This window comes from Daldinia childiae, assembly GCF_008694065.1.
Source record: "Daldinia childiae strain JS-1345 chromosome Unknown Scaffold1, whole genome shotgun sequence".
Taxonomy (NCBI): domain Eukaryota; kingdom Fungi; phylum Ascomycota; class Sordariomycetes; order Xylariales; family Hypoxylaceae; genus Daldinia; species Daldinia childiae.
The window spans coordinates 3,258,979-3,277,608 of NW_022984642.1; the positions used below are offsets into that span (position 1 = coordinate 3,258,979).

The 18,630-nt window shown below is 46.8% G+C and overlaps 6 protein-coding genes across 7 annotated transcripts; all 6 read left to right on the plus strand.

The window, feature by feature from the left end:
• Positions 1-215: 215 nt before the first annotated feature.
• Positions 216-2,524, plus strand: GL218_00853 (uncharacterized protein; the record flags this gene model as incomplete). Its single annotated transcript, XM_033577299.1, has 2 exons — positions 216-1,065; positions 1,179-2,524. The coding sequence occupies 2 exons, from the start codon at positions 216-218 to the stop codon at positions 2,522-2,524; spliced, it is 2,196 nt and encodes a 731-aa protein (XP_033442332.1).
• A 1,193-nt stretch (positions 2,525-3,717) lies between these two features.
• GL218_00854 (Metal homeostasis factor ATX1) lies at positions 3,718-4,162 on the plus strand (the record flags this gene model as incomplete). Its single annotated transcript, XM_033577300.1, has 2 exons — positions 3,718-3,808; positions 3,999-4,162. The coding sequence occupies 2 exons, from the start codon at positions 3,718-3,720 to the stop codon at positions 4,160-4,162; spliced, it is 255 nt and encodes an 84-aa protein (XP_033442331.1).
• Positions 4,163-6,287: 2,125 nt separating this feature from the next.
• GL218_00855 (Endoglucanase-4) lies at positions 6,288-7,544 on the plus strand (the record flags this gene model as incomplete). 2 transcript variants are annotated; one of them, XM_033577302.1, is made up of 5 exons in its annotated part: positions 6,288-6,394; positions 6,458-6,538; positions 6,617-6,800; positions 6,910-7,266; positions 7,335-7,544. In XM_033577302.1, the coding sequence occupies 5 exons, from the start codon at positions 6,288-6,290 to the stop codon at positions 7,542-7,544; spliced, it is 939 nt and encodes a 312-aa protein (XP_033442329.1). The 2 variants fall into 2 exon arrangements, with proteins under 2 accessions (XP_033442329.1, XP_033442330.1); XM_033577301.1 differs by lacking the exons at positions 6,288-6,394; positions 6,458-6,538 and having other exon boundaries at positions 6,657-6,800.
• Positions 7,545-8,973: 1,429 nt separating this feature from the next.
• GL218_00856 (Activator of stress proteins 1) lies at positions 8,974-11,474 on the plus strand (the record flags this gene model as incomplete). The annotated part of the gene is made up of 5 exons (XM_033577303.1): positions 8,974-9,504; positions 9,574-9,929; positions 10,325-11,195; positions 11,250-11,354; positions 11,403-11,474. 5 exons carry the CDS (start codon positions 8,974-8,976, stop codon positions 11,472-11,474), a joined length of 1,935 nt encoding a protein of 644 aa, XP_033442328.1.
• A 1,049-nt stretch (positions 11,475-12,523) lies between these two features.
• Positions 12,524-14,127, plus strand: GL218_00857 (Non-specific lipid-transfer protein; the record flags this gene model as incomplete). The annotated part of the gene is made up of 3 exons (XM_033577304.1): positions 12,524-13,007; positions 13,158-13,167; positions 13,245-14,127. 3 exons carry the CDS (start codon positions 12,524-12,526, stop codon positions 14,125-14,127), a joined length of 1,377 nt encoding a protein of 458 aa, XP_033442327.1.
• A 1,134-nt stretch (positions 14,128-15,261) lies between these two features.
• Positions 15,262-16,472, plus strand: GL218_00858 (uncharacterized protein; the record flags this gene model as incomplete). The annotated part of the gene is made up of 5 exons (XM_033577305.1): positions 15,262-15,429; positions 15,549-15,888; positions 15,961-16,078; positions 16,135-16,230; positions 16,292-16,472. 5 exons carry the CDS (start codon positions 15,262-15,264, stop codon positions 16,470-16,472), a joined length of 903 nt encoding a protein of 300 aa, XP_033441504.1.
• Between the last annotated feature and the right edge of the window lie 2,158 nt (positions 16,473-18,630).

Here is an 18,630-nt window from a genome sequence, read left to right on the forward strand (position 1 = left end):
AGTGGACCTTACATCACCTATGATCGCCACCTTATTTGGCCCCACCCCCACCATCAATTTACATAGCAAAAGGTAATTCTTTGAGTCAACGGTCAACAATCAACATTCAACATTACCTCTCAAATATTTCCAGCGCATTACCTATTCTACGACGCTGTTTCCTTATCCAAGCTCTAATCTTACTATTCGAGTATCTCGAGAATACAGAATACATAATGTCGAGCAGACAGCTAAGAAAACTTCAGAAACAGAAAGAGCTAGAAGAGCTCCAAGCGAAGAATTCTCTCGAGGACGATGACGAACCGAGTGATGATGACCGACCCGTCCAGAAACCGAGAGCAGGCGCATTTTCCGGGTTCGCAGCGCTTGGGGATCAAGATGATCAGGACGAGGATTCCGACCATGACGCGAAGGAAGACGAATTAGTAGAGGCTACAACAAAACCAAGTGTCGAGCCTGACCGTACCGATGCGCCTAAGAGTTCGTCGAAGAAGAATAAGAAAAAGAAGAAGAAGGCTAAGAAGCAAGATGGCACTCCTGCCAAGACTGAACCCATTGCGCAAAGCGGACCAGATGAAATCGATCAGGCACTAAAGGAGCTCGAACTTTCCAACCCTGGACAAGAAATCGAAGATGATTTTCAACTGAAAATTGTCAAACCTTACGAACGAATTTGCGAACTCCTAAGCATCAATGCGTATCACCTTAGAGTAATCAATGAGATGAGCAACCTATTTGGTCGAGAAGCTATCGCTGCCGCTCAGATCGAGGAGCAAGAACAGGCGCGTACTAGAAGACAAAGACAGCCGTTACCCCAGCAAGTTGACCTAGAAACCTACCTTAAGGGGGTACCGGGAAAGGGCTTGCCTGAAGTAACGCTGCGACGGAACCCCTTTTTGGCTGGCAAGGAAACATGGCCACGTGCTTCTACGGAGGGCCTGACTATGGAACAGTTCAAGGAGGAAAAGGAAGGAGTGGCTTGCCTGCCAGGCACTATTGAGTTCCGCTTTGCGCATGATTCATATACAACAGGTTGGAAAATGCGTTCTTTGAACTCGTACAGATGTACGATCCTATGCAGATAGTACATTTTCTACATATCCACCCGTATCATGTTTCAAGCCTTATCCAAGTTAGCAGAATCGCAAAGCAAGACCAGAATTCGGCGCTCTCTGCAGACTTATGCGAACGAGCTCTTTTCACTTTCGGCCGCGTCTCGCTATCGACTTTTCGACAGAAGATAGAGCAGGGGAAAGCGAGATTATCGTTCAACCGCCCGGAGAACCGCCAGTTTTGGTTGGCTGGATATCATTACCTTAAGAATCTAATCATGAAGGGCACCTACAGAACGGCACTAGAATGGGCGAAGCTTTTACTTAGTATAGATCATACCGATCCGTACGGGGTTATCCACTTTATCCACCCACTTGCCATACGGGCACGCGAATCCAAGTGGTTCATTGACCTTTGCGATTCGGAGATCTTAGATGTAAATCATGCGGCACAAGATGGCCAAGATTACATTAGACAGACCCTCGTACTGGCTAGACTTCAGCAGAAGGATACGGCTGGCGCTAAAGCATTGTTGGTTGAAGGCATGGAGCGCTTACCTTGGTTGTATAGCTATCTCTTTAAAGCGCTCAACTTAGATGTTCCCAAAGCCATATGGGGCACGCAGCCGCGCAACCGAGACGAGGAGCTTCATACAAACGTCTACATCCATCAGACAAAGCCATTATGGGATAATACTCAAGCGATATCTCTCCTGAAGGAGGTAGCGGGTGAGGCGAAGAGGGCGGACGTCAACAAACCGTCCCCGTTCCCGTCCCCGCCTACGGTTGGAGTTAATATTGCACGATTTGTCTTCCTATTAGAGATTCCCTCTTTGATAGGATTGGTGCCGCGCGACTTGCTAAATACGTCAGTTAATTGGGAATTTGACCCACTCCCACCCCCTCTCGAGCAAAACGTCTTCTCGTATGATTCGCAGAAGCAGCCGTGGACTCCCTCGCAACTTGAAGATCGACTGAGGGCCGGCCTCGAGCAAGGGGATCGCCGACAGCTTATGCGAATATTGGCCCAGGCAAGACTGGCCGGTGCACCTGAGGATATTCAAGCGGATCTCGAACGGGCCATCTTGGAGGAGGCTGACGGCGGAGGTGGAAATCACGATGATGGCGGTGGTGATGATGATGGCGAAGTTAGTGAGAATGCATCTGAAGAAGGCGGATCTCAAAACGAAGCTTCTCTTGGCCGCTGGTCAACAATCTTTCAGGCTGTCATGAACCTGTTCGATACGAACGAAGGTGTTGCCGATAATTTCAATATGCCCAACGAGCCTTTTGGGCACATACCTGGCACTATGCCCGGAACATGGCAGGATGAGGACTCAGTCGAAGAGGAAACAGATGACGAGATGCCTCCTTTGATACCCCCGGGAAACTCGACTAATCCTAGAGGGCCTGGAAATGGAGCGGATGATACTGGTAATGGAACGGACGACGAGATGCCAAGATTAGCGTAAATCGGTATGGCTTAGTTCGATTGGTACGAATAGGTATAGCCTTGAGAGGCTTCTGGAACATAGTACCGGTATTCGATGACTATGTGTGTAAATAGAGCTAGCGTGCCACCCATTACTGTAGTTCCTGCAGGACGAACCATGCGGGAACGGGGAACACGTAGATCATGAGGCAGTCACTGCATATAATAGGTTGCTGGCTTTAGGTGTGAGTACAAACGTACTCTATAATATGTACATACATACGTGTGTGGAAATCGGCTTCTTAATGTCTATATTTAGTACCTAGCTGTGACACTTCATCCGTCTGCCTATGATTCAGATATTTTAATTTTTAATTTTGCAATGAGCAAGTTTTTATTTCTTCGTAATCAAAACTCAAGTCCGGTTTCATCTCTAGATGATAATAATAGGGGGTGGAGGATGGGGAAACTTGCTCAGGTTTTCATATTACGCGAGTTGTCTTCTTTGTTGCGGCAGCACGCGACAGGTAAGGAAATAGGCGTCAGATGTACTGATACAGTACTTGTACTGTGAGTTATGGTATATTTGTATAAGAGAATGTATAGTATGTAAGTACTGTGTGAACCTGTCTAAGATTCAATGCGCCGCACTGTAGTATACTTTTGCTGAGTCTTTTATGCGTAAGAGTCCACCTGAAAAAAGGCGGGGGTGATGGAATCGGGTCTAATCATATTCACACATCGAATAGTACATGGTATCAGCCAGTTTAGGGAAGTAACCTACCTGAGGCATTAGTGCCTTCCATGAGCTATTAGTGCGGTGAGCTATTAGTGCGGTTGGTGTACCTGGAATAAGGAATCTGGAACTTGGCCTTCTCTTTTAATCACGACATTAGGTACTTGCTCTTTTTTTTGCCTTGGGCATAACGGACATTATTAATACACTTACAAACAACTCTCCCGGACGGCCGTGCCACCATACACCATACACCATACACCATACTACCCGAGAAGCATATATAATAACCGTCGCTCGTCCTTCTTCCGGCTATTGCAACAACTTATACTTACCAAAGGTAGACAGATAAAGTCAATCCTTACGCTTTTCGGAATCGCAACCAGACAACTTTCAACTTTCAACTTTCTAACTACCCCGCCGATTTACATCGCTTAGATACCCCTCATCCCTTTTTTCTTTTTCGAAAAGCCGATACTTAATCTTTACTATTCGCAATGGCCGACCAGGAGCACACTTACAAGTTCAACGTCAGCATGAGCTGCGGCTGCTCCGGTGCCGTTAACCGCGTGCTGGGCAAGCTAGAAGGTGAGTTTACTCCCATTTGTGTCTTTCGCGATCACAATGGAGTCCTACACCTAAACTATGATTTATTCTTCTACTTCCTACGTGCGGTGATTATGTCGCGCAAGATAGTAGTTAACACCTATATGAACACACATGAATGGAGTAAATAAGTAAATAGAATTAGACGGCTAACAAACACGCAACAAAACAGGCGTTCAGAGCTACGAAGTCTCCCTCGAGAAGCAGGAAGCCCTCATCGTAGCCAAGCCAGGCCTCGACTACGAAACCGTGCTCAAGACCATCAAGAAGACGGGCAAGAAGGTCAACTCGGGCTTCGTCGACGGCGAGTCGCGCAGCATCGAGGTGGCCGAGTAAGCGATCGCAGACCACCACCACCACAACAACATCAACAACAACAACATTTAGGCACGACAATGGGATGAGGGTAGCTTGGAGTAGTCTCCCGCTACTTGCGACGAATAGATGTTTTTCTGCTTAGGCCTTCGATACGGTCTTGCTGGTGTCAGGCGTGTTATGCAGCTGGCTTTCTTTTGTACTTTGTTGAAGAAGTACCTGCACTCCGTCATTAGGTACATTAGGTATGATAGGCGATGGGACGATAGATCCGGGGCGGGCCGTGGGGGGTTTACATACATACATATGATAGTATAAAAAGTCAAGGCTCGCGACTCATGTATAAGCCCGGCGTAGATCGATCTTGCATATGCGATGCGCTACTTGTGCTGACAATAGAGAAACGTGCTTTGAGGCGGTTTTATGAATGAATGATTGCTATTGTTATTATTATTTATTATTAGTTATGTGCTTCGTGTTTATTTTGTTTGAGTGTATACGAAGAAGGGTGCTGGGGCTTCTGTAATGATGAGCCTGCTATGTACTACTCCGTGATATCTAACGAACTGAATGTTCATTGCTAATTTCTTGATATTGCTAAGTTTGGTTAATAGTTAGGTAACTACAGGCTAATAAATTCGAGTTTCTTCTTCTTTATAACATTAATGATCCTATTACACTTATTGATCAAATATCCCACCATTTGAAACTGGACATATTCACTCTTCTATGTATGTAGCTTTAATAACCTTAGGTCGATAACAATATGTACGTACCTCAGTACCTCCCTAGCGCCTATCCCGTCCGGGTTGCGGCATTTTCGCTACACAACCAGCCCTAGTTTTTGCTAACGATATAAACGCTACTTTGCAGTCGGTTTTCATCTACCGCACTAGAAAATCGGCATTCCTTAGAATGTCAAATATCGTCTCGATTGGTCTAGTGGTAAGGATACCTGCTTGTCACCGCACAAGTACGCAGGTGGCCGGGGTTCGATTCCCCGATCGAGAGCATCTTTTTGACGGGTTACGATATCAGTTATATATTATTCAAGTTCGTTAATATCCGGGGATTTCTTTTTTTTTTCATCATTATTTTTATCAACTTCTACCATCGTCTTCCATGCTTATGATTTTGTAGGTATTCCTTTCTGCGGTGGCAACGAGTAGTTATTTTCAACATGTCCAATCTATTAGCGCTGTCTATCGAATCTCGCACCAATACTTTTCAGAACCAGAGCTGATAATCGTAGTAGACCTATCATGGCCGCCCTATTCTCTCATAGGTTAAACTTTCCGTGAACTTGCCCGTTTAGGAAGTTGTTTAACTATCTAAAGTACTTGTGAATTATCTCATCGTTCTATATCGTTCATGTCTCTTATCATGCATTTACCTACCAACTAATCTGCTTCTGTGGATATTACTAACACATGAGCCGAGGCATGTCTATGAAGGTCTTAGAATGCATACGCAAATTAGGTTGCATCGTCAAATCCTCATGGCTGTTAGCTTTTAGCGTCTCTAGCTAGAGAAAAACATAGGTTAGGTTAGGTAGGTAGTTAGAAATCATGAAAGATAGGTCCGCTGGTCTGAGAATTATCATGTGGCTAGCCTCCCTGTCGATCGAATATAGCCGCCGGCTAGACGGAATGCTTGGACCAACAAGACAGCATCATCATCATCCAATGACCAATTTTCCAGAACCTACCTAGGCAGCTTTCCCGCATTTTTTTGAACCCCATGGGGTTCTGACCCGTTATTGATTCGGGCAGACAAGCCCCGGAATTTTGGAATCTGTTGTGTGGGGAACGAAGCTTCTCGCTGCGAGAGGATGGGATTTCGATATAAATGTTGGGCTCTGATTGGTTTTAGACTTTTGGATATTGCATCGTGACGCGGATTCTAAAGTCGAAAATAGACTGACGGAGGTACGGATATGAACGCGCTTACATGATTGGACTCTTCGTTATGAAGAGCACTCCATCATGGGGATACCTCGAGAAGCTTCGCTGGGGTTAGGTCGTGGTGTCTGGCTGCCTTTTAAGTTGGTATACTTATAGTCCCCCGGGATAAGCCGTACATGTATGATCATCCTCCTGCTGCGTAGTGTAGATCATCCAGCGCGCAGCGACGATCCTCTATAACGATGACGTTCTCCAATATTATACCCTCTATCGTTATTCCCGCTCTTCTTTCAGCTGTTGGCGTACATGCTCACGGTATCGCTAGTGCGATTGTCATAGATAGCACCTTGTAAGCGAAGAAAATAAGTCCATACTCCCGTGGTTGACTCGTGTGACTGATCCTTGAGTATAGCTACGATGGCTACAATCCAAGCTATCAGTGGAAGAGCCCACCTCCTACGGTGGTAGGATGGTCCGTCCCGGATGACTTACAGTATGTGTCTAAATCACTATTATACCGATCATAATTATCTATACATTAGAGGCATTATCTAATATTTGAGCCATGTAGAAATACCTTCATCGCACCCAACCAGTTCAACACCCCGGATATGGTATGCCACCTCGGCGCCAAGCCGGCAGGTGCGGCGGCTCCCGTGAAAGGAGGCGACGTAATCGAGGTACAGTGGACGCCGTGGCCGGCGTCGCACAAGGGACCGGTCCTCGACTACCTCGCAAACTGCAACGGGCCCTGTGTACGTCTCCTATTCGCACATGAATGAACTGGCCTTATATTGCTCTAGCTAGTTCTGTCCTACGGCGAGAAACCCTTTAATTTTGATACTAGACTAACCATTCAAAAAGGAGTCTGTCGATAAGACAAAGCTCAAGTTCTTCAAGATTGGCGAGGCCGGATGGGTAGACAAGGCTAGCGACCTGTGGGCGGCTAACGTCTTAGCCAACAACAATAATAGCTGGTTCGTACGAATCCCGGAAGACATCGCGCCTGGAAACTACGTCTTAAGGCACGAAATAATCGCACTACACGCCGCGGGCAACGCGAACGGCGCCCAGAGCTACCCGTTCTGCTACAATCTCGCCATCGATAGCAAGGGCACTGCAAATCCCTCTGGTATCCCCGCCACCGAATTCTACGGGGCCAACGACCCAGGCATCAAGTTCGACCTATTTTCGCACCCGACGGCTTATGTGATCCCAGGCGTAAGTCAGATCCGATGTTCCTATTATTAGGCACTTATGGTTTCATATCGAGGCTAACATCTTTGTAGCCGGCCCTTTACAGTGGCGCGCTCCCTGTGAGCCAGACGAAGCCCGGTCCCATCACGGCCACAGCCACTGGCGTTTACGCGTTTACTGCGCCTGCGCACGTTAGAGCACCGGTTATACCGACACCGCCACCGCTTGCTATACCGACTACACTAGTGTCTTCGGCAAGGGCTGCGTCGCCAGTAGTTCCGCAAGCTACGCAAATGTTGTAAACTTTAGCTAAGTTGAGCGAAACGAGTATGTAGCCTTTATCTGATATTGCTGCGATCAGACAGCGAGTGGATAGGCAGCCGTTTTCTCCTCATGGGGGTTAACGTTAGTATTATGTAGGCTATTCGCGATCCAATACCAAGACGTGTTTGACCAAAAAGTAGGGAGATATATCTGCAGCTAGTGCTACGGTATGATAAAAGGATATTAAGAAATTCGTATGCCGGTTAGACGTCAGTATTAAGTTAGCCCTTACTTGGCTAAGCTTTCTCGTGATGAAGAAACTTATGGAAAAGGTCTCCGTTATGGCATCTAAGCATTCCGCCTTACGTCTATTACTCCAGATCCGGTATTGCCGCGTGCATGGATTAGCGTAGTAATATCCAATTACAATGTCCAATTACAATATTCGAGGTAGCGTTTTCTTCCCCCCTATATGTACCGCTAATATAAATCTCCTTTGCCATTCATCTCTTCTGCTGGCCTTGTCCGCCTCATCCTAGCGGCCACGCGGTGAACCCGGCAGACCGGGGGAGATTGAGCGTCGCACGGATGACCGGCTTAGATTGCCTCTTGCGGCTTAACGAGATATCTGTGCATTGCTTACGGCTCGGACGCCGGCCAAAGAACAGATTGTAACGTCGTTAAATTTGTCGTTGCCGGAAATGGGCTGAAACACAGCGTAGGGCCCCGTCTTGAAGGCCAAAACATTTGTTGATCCATCGTTTCGGAAATGACGATTAGCCTTGGCGCCTCCACGATGTTGGTTTGTATTTTAAAGCTAACTCTCGAATCGGCCGAGACTAGCGAAGACTGCCGGGAAGAGGGACTAGGAGGGACTGGGCTGACTTGACTGGAGACTTTTACTAGGATGTTATATGGATTCTGTATGGCTCTTTTTGGTCTTGACGAATTCTTGGCAAGCCCCGGGATGGACTGGATGGAGTAGTAGACTGGGATCGAATCACGTGGCGCGCTTATATTCCCGGTTGAAGTTCTAGACTTGTCCCAGGTAGGAATGTAGAATTAATATACTGCCGTCGACAGCAGTGGGAACTGCTGAAAAAATCCCTGACGGAACGACTCCATAGCGGAATGCCTTTCCAAGTTCCAACACCGACATTACCTAGGTAGTTTGATGATGAGCTAGCTAGCTTGGATCCTCCTAATTGATATCTTATGTTATTATTCCTTTTTCTCGTATTTGCTATTGGTCTTTGATCTACTTGTCTACGTAGTTTGTGTGGTGGTCAGAGTGGTCAGAGTGGTCAGAGAGCTCTCCAGGCAGTCAAGTCCGGTCAGATGTTCCGTCAGATACCGCCCCGGCTTCGTCATGGTCTGGTTCGATCTTATTCACCTCCATGAATCGACTTGCCTGTTGTTGTTAAGTTTGCGCATCCCGCTGAGTATCGGCTGGACATACAAGTCTCGATGGATATTGAGATGGATACTGGGAAATCGCCGGCATCGGTCCAGAGCGGCACTAGGAGTCCCGCTTATAGCTTCGTGGCGCCATCCCGGAGTGTAAAACGACCACGTCCCGTCAAGAGCTGTTTGGAGTGTCGGAAAAGGAAGTTGAGATGTGACCGAGCCTCGCCGTGTTCCCAGTGCCAGAAGACGCAGCGCATATGTCGGTATGCGGCCGAAGGTGAAGTAGTAAGCTTAAGCGATGGTTCGGATGGCGAGGCACCCGAGAGGAATACCAAGCGGACCCGTCCCGCAGCAAGTCAGGAATCCGGCCAGCGCGATACTAGCTACGAAGCCGTTCTCGAAGATCATGCAGTAAGGCTTGAGCGTCTAGAAGGGAGATTACTTTCGAGAACTTCCTCTCTTGCCGAGTCCAGTAGCATCCCGGCGCAACGCCCCGCGGCGTCGTCTCTTACGATTCGCGGCTTGACGGTGAAAGGAGGTCTACGAACGCGGTTCTTTGGCCAAAGCAGCACACGGGTTCTTGTCAACCTGGTGAGTTGCTCCTTGTGCGACGAAATTCTCCATTATCGCGCCAACCAGTATAACTAATTACGTCGTTAGTTTGACGAAGCAAAGGATTTCATGTTTAGTAGGAATAAATCCAGCGACATCAAGGAATTATTCCTAAACGTCCAGAAGATACACAAGGCTCTTCAGGATGAACATCGAAAAGTTACTGCTCCTATTACTGTGTTTGTGGACTCGATGACGCCGATCCAGAAGCGAATGGCCGATGTTTTACCAAGTAGAACAGTCTGCGACACTCTCCTCGGTATCTACTTAAAAGGATCCGAAACCATCTATCGTGTTCTACATATTCCCTCTTTTATGAAACAGTATGACGAATACTGGGAGGGTAAACCTCAACATGATGCTTTTCTACCACAGCTGCTCTCGATCTTATGCGTGGGGTACCGGTATATTGGGGTTGGCAAAGGGCAATACCATGATCGGGAGGGAATTCACATCCCGACGGCTAGTTGTCTTGTAAGAGCCTGGCTTGACGGTCTTCGGGGGAAACAATTAGTTGAATTCACTACACTCCAAGCCGAGATACTCCAACTCATGGCTCAGAGAATGATCAATCCCAAAAACCAGGAATCCTGGACGCATCTTGGTCTCATCGTGCGGATGGCGATGACCATGGGCTTTCATCGAGATCCGTCAGAATTCTCGCAGAATAACCGCCTTTCTGGGCTGAGCAGAGGAGAAAGTTGTGGTACACGATACTTGAGCTTGACGTGCATATGTCTATGCAGTGTAATCTTCCTTGCTGCATACGAGAAAACGATTTTACCTGCCAACCGCCTAGAAACCTCAATGACGAAGATATCCATCCCGATATAGAACAGCTCCCTCCCCCGAAGCCGATCGACCAAGATACCGATTCCCGTGTCCAGGTGTTCGCTGCTAACACCCTGTCTATGCGGTTTAGGGTTGTAGATTTAATCAACCGTACCGATAGTCTTCAGGACTATCAGCAGGTCCTGGACCTCGGTAATGAACTTGAACGAGTCTTTGAGGACATAAGATATATGGTCCCAACAACACACTCGAACGATATGTCAGAGGTTCGGCGACGATGGATGACACGAGTCGTCTTAGATATGCACTGTCGTCGACCGCTATTAGCGTTGTACCGGCCCTTCGCATTGGGAAGCACGGATGTCCCCCAGCAGATCGTGACAGGATATCTAAGATCGTCAATGGTATTGCTTTCGTACTTGGACGAATTGGATCCCGCTTCCCCTGATTATCATCGTATTTGGCACCTGCACCAACTAGTGCTTAAACAAGAAATTCTTCAGGCTGCTTTTAGCATATGCTATTACATCAAACAAGCTACCAGCAGCTCCGCTTCGCCGGCGCCGTCAGATCTAGATTCAAATACCAAGGTAGAGTCTATCGAGGAAGCGTATGCCGTTGCCTCCGAGAGTTCGCTCTTGCTATCTCTTCCGCGGCTCAAGAACGCCGTACAAACCGTGTTAGATACGCAAATTAAAAGGATACGAGAGATCGGGACGGACTTGAGGGATATAGTATCGCTTACCGTCGTGTTCAACACCTGTCAGGGCGGAACTCCAGAACAGAAGCGAGACGCTATCACAAACGGCTTGCAGGCAATCCTTGATGCTGGCCTACAAGCGATACACGCAAACCAGGAAAATATTGCTTCGATGCCGGTAAGATATATTTAGCAACCTATTCTCACTCTCCTATTGACCTTTTCTGAATAGATTATGCCGCCGACGGTACCAATGCAAATGAATGGAATGCAAGCGGATTCGGGCTTCATGAGCCACATGCAGCCTTTTATGACGGCGCCGGATGCCCTTAATTCTGTAAGTTATCATAACTCCCTGTCGAATACATGAGTCTAATTGTTTTAGTTGCCGGACGACTTTGCTGCGATGTGGGATATGGAGTTCTGGACTCCCGTACTTCAACCCGGGCCTCCTTGAAAAGCTCGCTTTACGACTATATGGCTAAATTAAATCGATTTTCTCCGGAGCTGTCTGCTATTAAGCTATTACGATGAATGCGTTAGAGGTGCTAGGTAATGCAAATTTGTTGAAGCCCTCATCGGAGCTCTTATGGCTAGGCTTCGAACCGCAAAGCCCAGTGCTTGAAATTATTTTGATACGAAAACTCCCGTATATATGGTAGGGAGCTGAAGCGTAGCTAGTACACTGTCCGACTGGCAACATGAACTAATACCCTTGTCGACGGCAAGAATACCAACTAGCGCAAAAGACGAAGTCAACATCTTGGCGCGTTTTCTAACCATGGCTAACGTCCGACTTCACGTTATATCGAAAATATATATAAGCCCGGCGGAGAGAAGCCGGCACACATCTAATTGAAATCATAATGACTACTCTCTAGCGTTTTTGAAAGCGAATGACCGTGATGATAAAGTTGATAACCGTAGCAGATACTGCTTTCAGCAAGGGCGAGAGTTAACGAAACAAAAATACAAGAAGCGAATTGAATGTACGGCTAATGGAACAACAAAAAGAATATTGTCATCTAACACATGAAAAAATAAATACATGTTAGGTAGTTAATAGAAAAATTGTACCGACTTCAAACAATCGATAACAAGGTTCAAGAACTATGTACTACATAGACTATACTAGTTCGGGTAGTGCCTCGGCTAGGTACATGAGGTAGTAGCCGTTTACCTAGGCCCCGCGTAACCGGGGTCTTTTACCTTACTCCCCCACATCTGGGGATGTCTCGTTAAGGAGTGCAGCTTCCAGGTTACTGGTTGTTAGGTATATAAGAAAGTTATCGAGTTTTATTTAATGACGGTATATTTTTAATTTCAACTTTATCTTCCGAAACGTCCCACTTAACGTATTACCTCCCTACGGGATATACCCTTCTGCGTTACGCTATCTAACGTATTCAACGAGACCGGTTACTAAATATCAAATCGCAACATCCTGGGTTAGGTACATATTCTACTTACACACTTAATCTTCTAAAGGTAAACTTCAATTTCAAGATGCCCGCCAAACAGAAGCAGCCCGTGTATGTGCTTGGCGTGGGCATGACCAAGTTCATCAAGCCCCGCGGTAAAGTCGATTACACGGAGCTCGGCTTCGAAGCCGGTGTTAAAGCTATGCTCGACGCTCATATCAACTATGACGACGTCGAGCAAGGTATCGCTTGCTACTGCTACGGGGACTCTACTTGCGGCCAGCGCGTCTTCTATCAGTTCGGCATGACCCAAATCCCCATCCTCAATGTCAATAACAATTGTTCTACTGGTTCTACCGGCCTTTCGATGGCTCGGAACACCATTGCTTACGGCGGTGCCGACTGCATACTCGTAGTCGGCTTTGAGAAGATGATGCGCGGCAGTCTCCAGAGTTTCTTCAATGATAGGGAAAATCCCACTGGTACCTCGGGAAAGATGATGGCGGAGACCCGCGGCTACACGAACGCCCCCGGCGCCGCGCAGATGTTTGGTAATGCTGGTCGGGAATGTACGTGATTTTAAGCTATTTTTGCCCCTTTTTTCATCTATCTAGGACACAGGAATCTGAGCTCAACTAAGCATAATAACTCTCACATTATGTCTACCTAAGTTAAGCTACCAAATTCAGGTGCGAATTATTGCTAACACTTATATACAGACATAGAAAAGTAGGCACAGCCCTTCAACCTCTACACCATGGGAAGTTACATTTGTCGTGGACAACTATACTAACTACTCATCCTAGGTTCGGCGCCAAACTTGAGGATTTCGCAGAGATCGGCAGGGTCAACCATCAGCACTCTGTCAATAACCCATACTCCCAATTCCAGGATGTCTACACCTTAGAGCAAATGCTCAAATCACCCATGATCCATGAGCCTCTCACCAAATTGCAGTGTTGTCCCACGTCGGACGGTGGCGCCGCCGCAGTCCTTGTCTCGCAGGACTTCCTCGATGCCAGGCCCCACTTAAAGGACCAGGCCATACTAATCGCGGGCCAGTGCATGGCAACAGACTCGCCGAATCTGTTCTCGCGCAGTGCGATCGACCTAATCGGCTTCGAGATGAGCAAGCACGCGGCCGAGGTAGCGCTAGCTGAAGCCAAGGTCTCGCCGGCCGACGTCCAGGTCGTCGAGCTGCATGACTGCTTCTCTGCCAACGAGATGGTAACGTTAGACGCGCTAGGCTTATGCGAACCCGGCAAGGCGCACGAGATGGTACGCCGTGGTGACATTACATACGGCGGCAAGTACGTCGTCAACCCATCCGGCGGGCTGATCTCCAAAGGCCACCCCCTCGGCGCTACGGGGCTAGCCCAGTGCGCCGAGCTAGTCTGGCATCTTCGCGGCTGGGCAAATAACCGCGCTGTTCCGCATACGAAGTATGCACTCCAGCATAATCTAGGCCTAGGCGGCGCTGCCGTCGTCACGGTGTACTGTCGTCCGGACCACAGCGAGGCGCAGAAGCGAAGCTCGGCAGATATAGCTAAGGCGAATGGCCTTGGGTATAATCCTGCTGTTGAGGCGAAAGGGTTTACGGCTGCGCAGTGCAAGAGCGTGCTTAGTAAGAAGGCGTCGAGCGCATGGGCGTTGCAGGATACGGAGAAGAAGGTCGAAGCGAGATTTTGAGTTATAGGGAATAGGGGTAAGTTGGTGGGAATTACACACCGACTAAAACCAAGGGTAAAATATGTTTTCTCTTTTAGGGCTTATGGATTTAAGGCTTGCTGGAAGGTTTAGGTAATAATCTACCTACCTAAGCTACGGTATGATATGGTATAGTGTGAATTTACGAGATGTAATAACTATCTCTAAGGCAAGGTATATGTGGTATATTCGGATGATGATTATTTATTGGTATATTGAGTTTATCTTGTGTTGAGGAGCCTTAACCCCTCTAGTGGTGTCTTGGTTAATAGGAAAGAACTAAAGATAAATTGCGGTCGGATGTCGAATATTGAAGCGTTTGGGTTTTCGCTCCGCTCGGTCACAGTGTTGACCCTTCTTAGAAATAAACTATATTCATCAGAACTATTACTATCTACTCATAATCCATATTATCATCTTTTTTACTTGATATTAAGGTCTCTCTTGTCTTTGCTTATTAGTTAACGCCGTGTTTGTATTGTACTATGCTTCTTAAGGAGAGATGGGGGTATGATTGGCGATCTGTTTTCCTTCCTCTTTTGCTTTGATCTTTTCTAGTATATGGCTCGGATGTAGGTGGTCTATGGGATATTGTATATTATTCGGACTTATGCTTGAGCATACTAGGTAATCTAATTTTTAAAGGTGTTTGCTGGCTCGTGTTAAAGTATGTTCACTCTAAATATCATTCTCGTCTGCTAAATTTCCTCTCAGTAACAAATCTTAGGAGTTGGGATTTTGCTCAGAACATAGGTAGTCTTTAGGTTATGTTGAGGTACATAGACGTTAATCATCTTTACGTCCATGCTCAAATCAAGCCTATACCTAACAGCTTATACTCGAACGGTTGGGTCCCCGTATAGTCTAAAACCTTAGACTACGCTTCCTCGCTATCACCAGCTTAATAGAAACTTACATGGCTATTGGAACTTAACGTGACAGCCTTTCTCCTACCGCAGAAAGAAATATAAATACCAGGCTCTTCCCCTCCCCTGAAGTAGCACCAAATGAACCAACGAAGAATCTAACGAATAACTCGGTATTAGACCTTTTATTATTCATTTTAACTAACTACTCGTTAACTACCTACCTATTTGACTTTACAAATCGGCAAACATGTCTGATATAAGCAGACATTTCGACACCGGGGCGATCCTGCTCACTACCTTCGGGACGCTCACGCTTCTCGTCGCTTTCTTGGTAACTCTCCTCCGGTACTGTCTGCAGTCTTCCCACCAGCGTCCGCTCTCTTACTTGGATAACCTCTGCGTTGGAATGGCCTGGGTAAGCTAACTTTCGCCCATCCCCCCCTCCCAAGCCCCCCCTCTAAAAGAAAAAAAAGAAAAAAAAGAGAAAAGAAAACACGACGCTGATGATGATAATTGCTTATATATAAAACTCAGATCCTCAGTCTCATCGGCATCATCTTCTCGATAGCAGAGCAAACCGTCACACCCACCAACCTTCCCCTCCGAACTCGACCAGTTCACGCAGTCTCTCTTCGCCGCCTCCGCCATCCTGGGCAAGCTATCGGGTGTTTATCGGCGTGGCCCCTCGTCCAAGACGTCCGGCACGTGAACGCCGTCGTCGTCATCCAGGGCGCCATGCTGTTCCTCGTATACCCTCTATGGATCATAGTCGTGCCTGCGACGTGCGGCGAGTCCGCGTGGTATCCCATGTTCGCCTCTTACGCTCAGTGCTCGAATAATACCGTCCGCGCGCTCTTCGACTGGGCTCGGTCTTGTAAGTCTATCTATCTATCTATCTCTAGAATGTGTCGAAGATATCCCCCGTCGCTGACTTCGGTCTTGCTAGTCTATGAGGTGTTCACCCCGATAATCCTCACGGGCTTCCCGCTGCAGATGGCTCTGAATCCTAACACCAGGGCCACCATGCGAAAACCGTTTTACGTGCTCGCAGGAGCTTCTGCTACGTATGTGTTCCCCCCCCCATCCGAGTATAACATTCGGGTTGCTAACGATATCCCAGCACCGGTGCATTCATGTGGGCACGAGCATGGATGTCCCAATGGTTCCGTTACGATAAGCAATATGTGCCCTTGATTGCCATCACAATCGTCTCTATGTAAGTCAGCTATATCACCGTGGTCGCGTCCGCATGCTAACGTAGAGGTTTCCCCAAACAGGGTCGAGGCGAATTTAGGCATTGTGGCTGCGAGCGTACTGCCTATCGCGTTGCATCGCTCAAAGCTACTGCCGCCTGTTCAATCCACAAGACCCCACCATAGGAGGTTGCCAGTACTAGAGGATGACTTTGAGTGGATTCCTTTGACCGATGTGCCAAGAGCACACACGCGCGGAGTGTAAGAAGGTGGTGGTTTTCTCATTCCATAAGGAGGAAAGGTGGATAGGATATGATGGGTCTAGGAGAGCGACTCGTTGTTTTAAAGACACGTCTAGTGACTGCATCATGTTGGTAAACATGTTCACACATATACTTGGATAGCTTTAATATGCAATTAGGTAGTAATTTAATTTTGTGATTAGTGATTATCTAGATACCTGCCTAGCAAATATACTTGTCATCCATATACTACTATACTCTCTAAAACTGACTCTTCTACACCAAACATTTCTCTACCAGATTCACCCGTCTCAAATTAAATTTAGTGTTGGAGAAGTCGAAGCACTTATGCCATAATGATATTATTCACGCCTAGGGGTTTATGTACTTGGGTATATTGAAAGAACTCATCTACGGAGCATAAAACACTTGAAAGTTCTCAATTAGGGTATCCCCTGACATAAGAAATCCTTTTCATCCGCCCATATATCTCTGCCTATAACGTTCCGTCCTCTTCTGTCTACAGCATTCCTCTGTCCACCAGGCCTTGATCGGGAAAACCCCTCGGGTATAGGTATATTCAGTATGAGTGAAGTCGACCCTAGTGATGGGTAGTGATGATTAGGTTTTAGGTTCTTGTTTATAATGAGCGAAGATATCAACCTCAATACGTAGTTTGAGCGCCTGCTTTTCATCATCCCAGATTGCTGCCTTGACGTCGTCGTCCCACGTGGATAGAAGATTCTTTGCAAGGGTATTCAGACTATCGCGCCAACGGATAACCGAACGGTCCATTTGCTCAGGAAGTTTGTATGGGGTCGCCTTCACTAGTGGCCTTAGCTTTCGTATTTCGTGATAGCTTTCCATTCTTAGCGGTAGAGTGTGCATGAGATACAACGTCTTTAGATTCTTGAGGTATGGAAGGGCGTTTACGAACATGACTTGTCGATAGCTGTTTGGCTTAGCATCGAGGGCCGCATACTGCAGTTCCGCTGCTATTTCGGCGGACAACGGGGCGTCTGGCGTAAGAACGTACACATCCAAGTCAGGGCGAAAATCTCGATATGGTAACGAACATTGTCCGTCTTCCCAATAGCGAAATTTGAGGTACAATTTAGCTATGTTCCGTGCTTCTTGGCAGACGTGCATAATTTTCGGGAATCTGGTCCAGATTACGGGAGATGTATCGACCACACCATTGTTGTCTTTCTCTAAGAAGCATACCTCTTGGGTGTCGGGGGGTAGTGAGAAACTCCAGATCATGTCTCGAATCTCAGCTGGAAATGAAGGGAAGAGGTCGAAACGGGGGGATGCTGGTGGTGCTGGTGGTGCTAGTGATGTTATGTCATTCTCTACAATGGCTTCACTGCCAATGTCCAGCCCATTTTGGGATGATTGCTCAGCAATCGTAGTTGCTTCATGTGTAACTTCAAGTTTATCCATGATTCCTTCTAGTCGTGATTTGTCTGTAAGTAAAGTTAGAAAATAATGTCCCGTCTCTATATCGGATTGGCATGCTCAGTATTTAATAAAAAGGGGTGCGAGTATACCTACCAAAACAAGGCTATTGTCTCTTTATGTATAAGAGCTTTGTAGAAAATACCTTTATTCTTCGAGAGAGTGATTTTGTTATTGTTGCTGGAAGGATTAGATGAATCTTTGAGGATAACAATTGGATATTGAAAGGAATTTGAAAATATCCGATGTAAAGAATCAAGAAGTTACAAAAGTAGATTTACTATGGGTAGAAGCAGGTACCTAAGTATAAAATATAACCGAAGCACGCGAGGTCCGTGAGTAAGAGATACCCTAAGGTACGTCCCTAAGCGGTAGTCACAATATGTGCCTAACGTAGGTAATTCCGAAGGAGTAAGGAAGGTACAATGGGTGCTTTGAATGAATCTGATTAAGAGAGGATGCTTATCGTATCTTTTCTAAAGTATCTGTAAGTTTGTACCTTGTGTACCATGCATTCACGTACCTAACGTACCTACCTAACGTTTACGAATCACATAAATAATGGGACCTTGCCTGAAACGTATCTTTGTCACCAAAAGTAAGAGCCCCAGATCGTGCAGTCAGGGAAGGTACTGGGTAGTAGATACACATATGTCAGGAAAATATTACCAATTACGAATTCTACTAAACTAAAAACAGGTGTAGTTCCTTAAAGCTATTCCT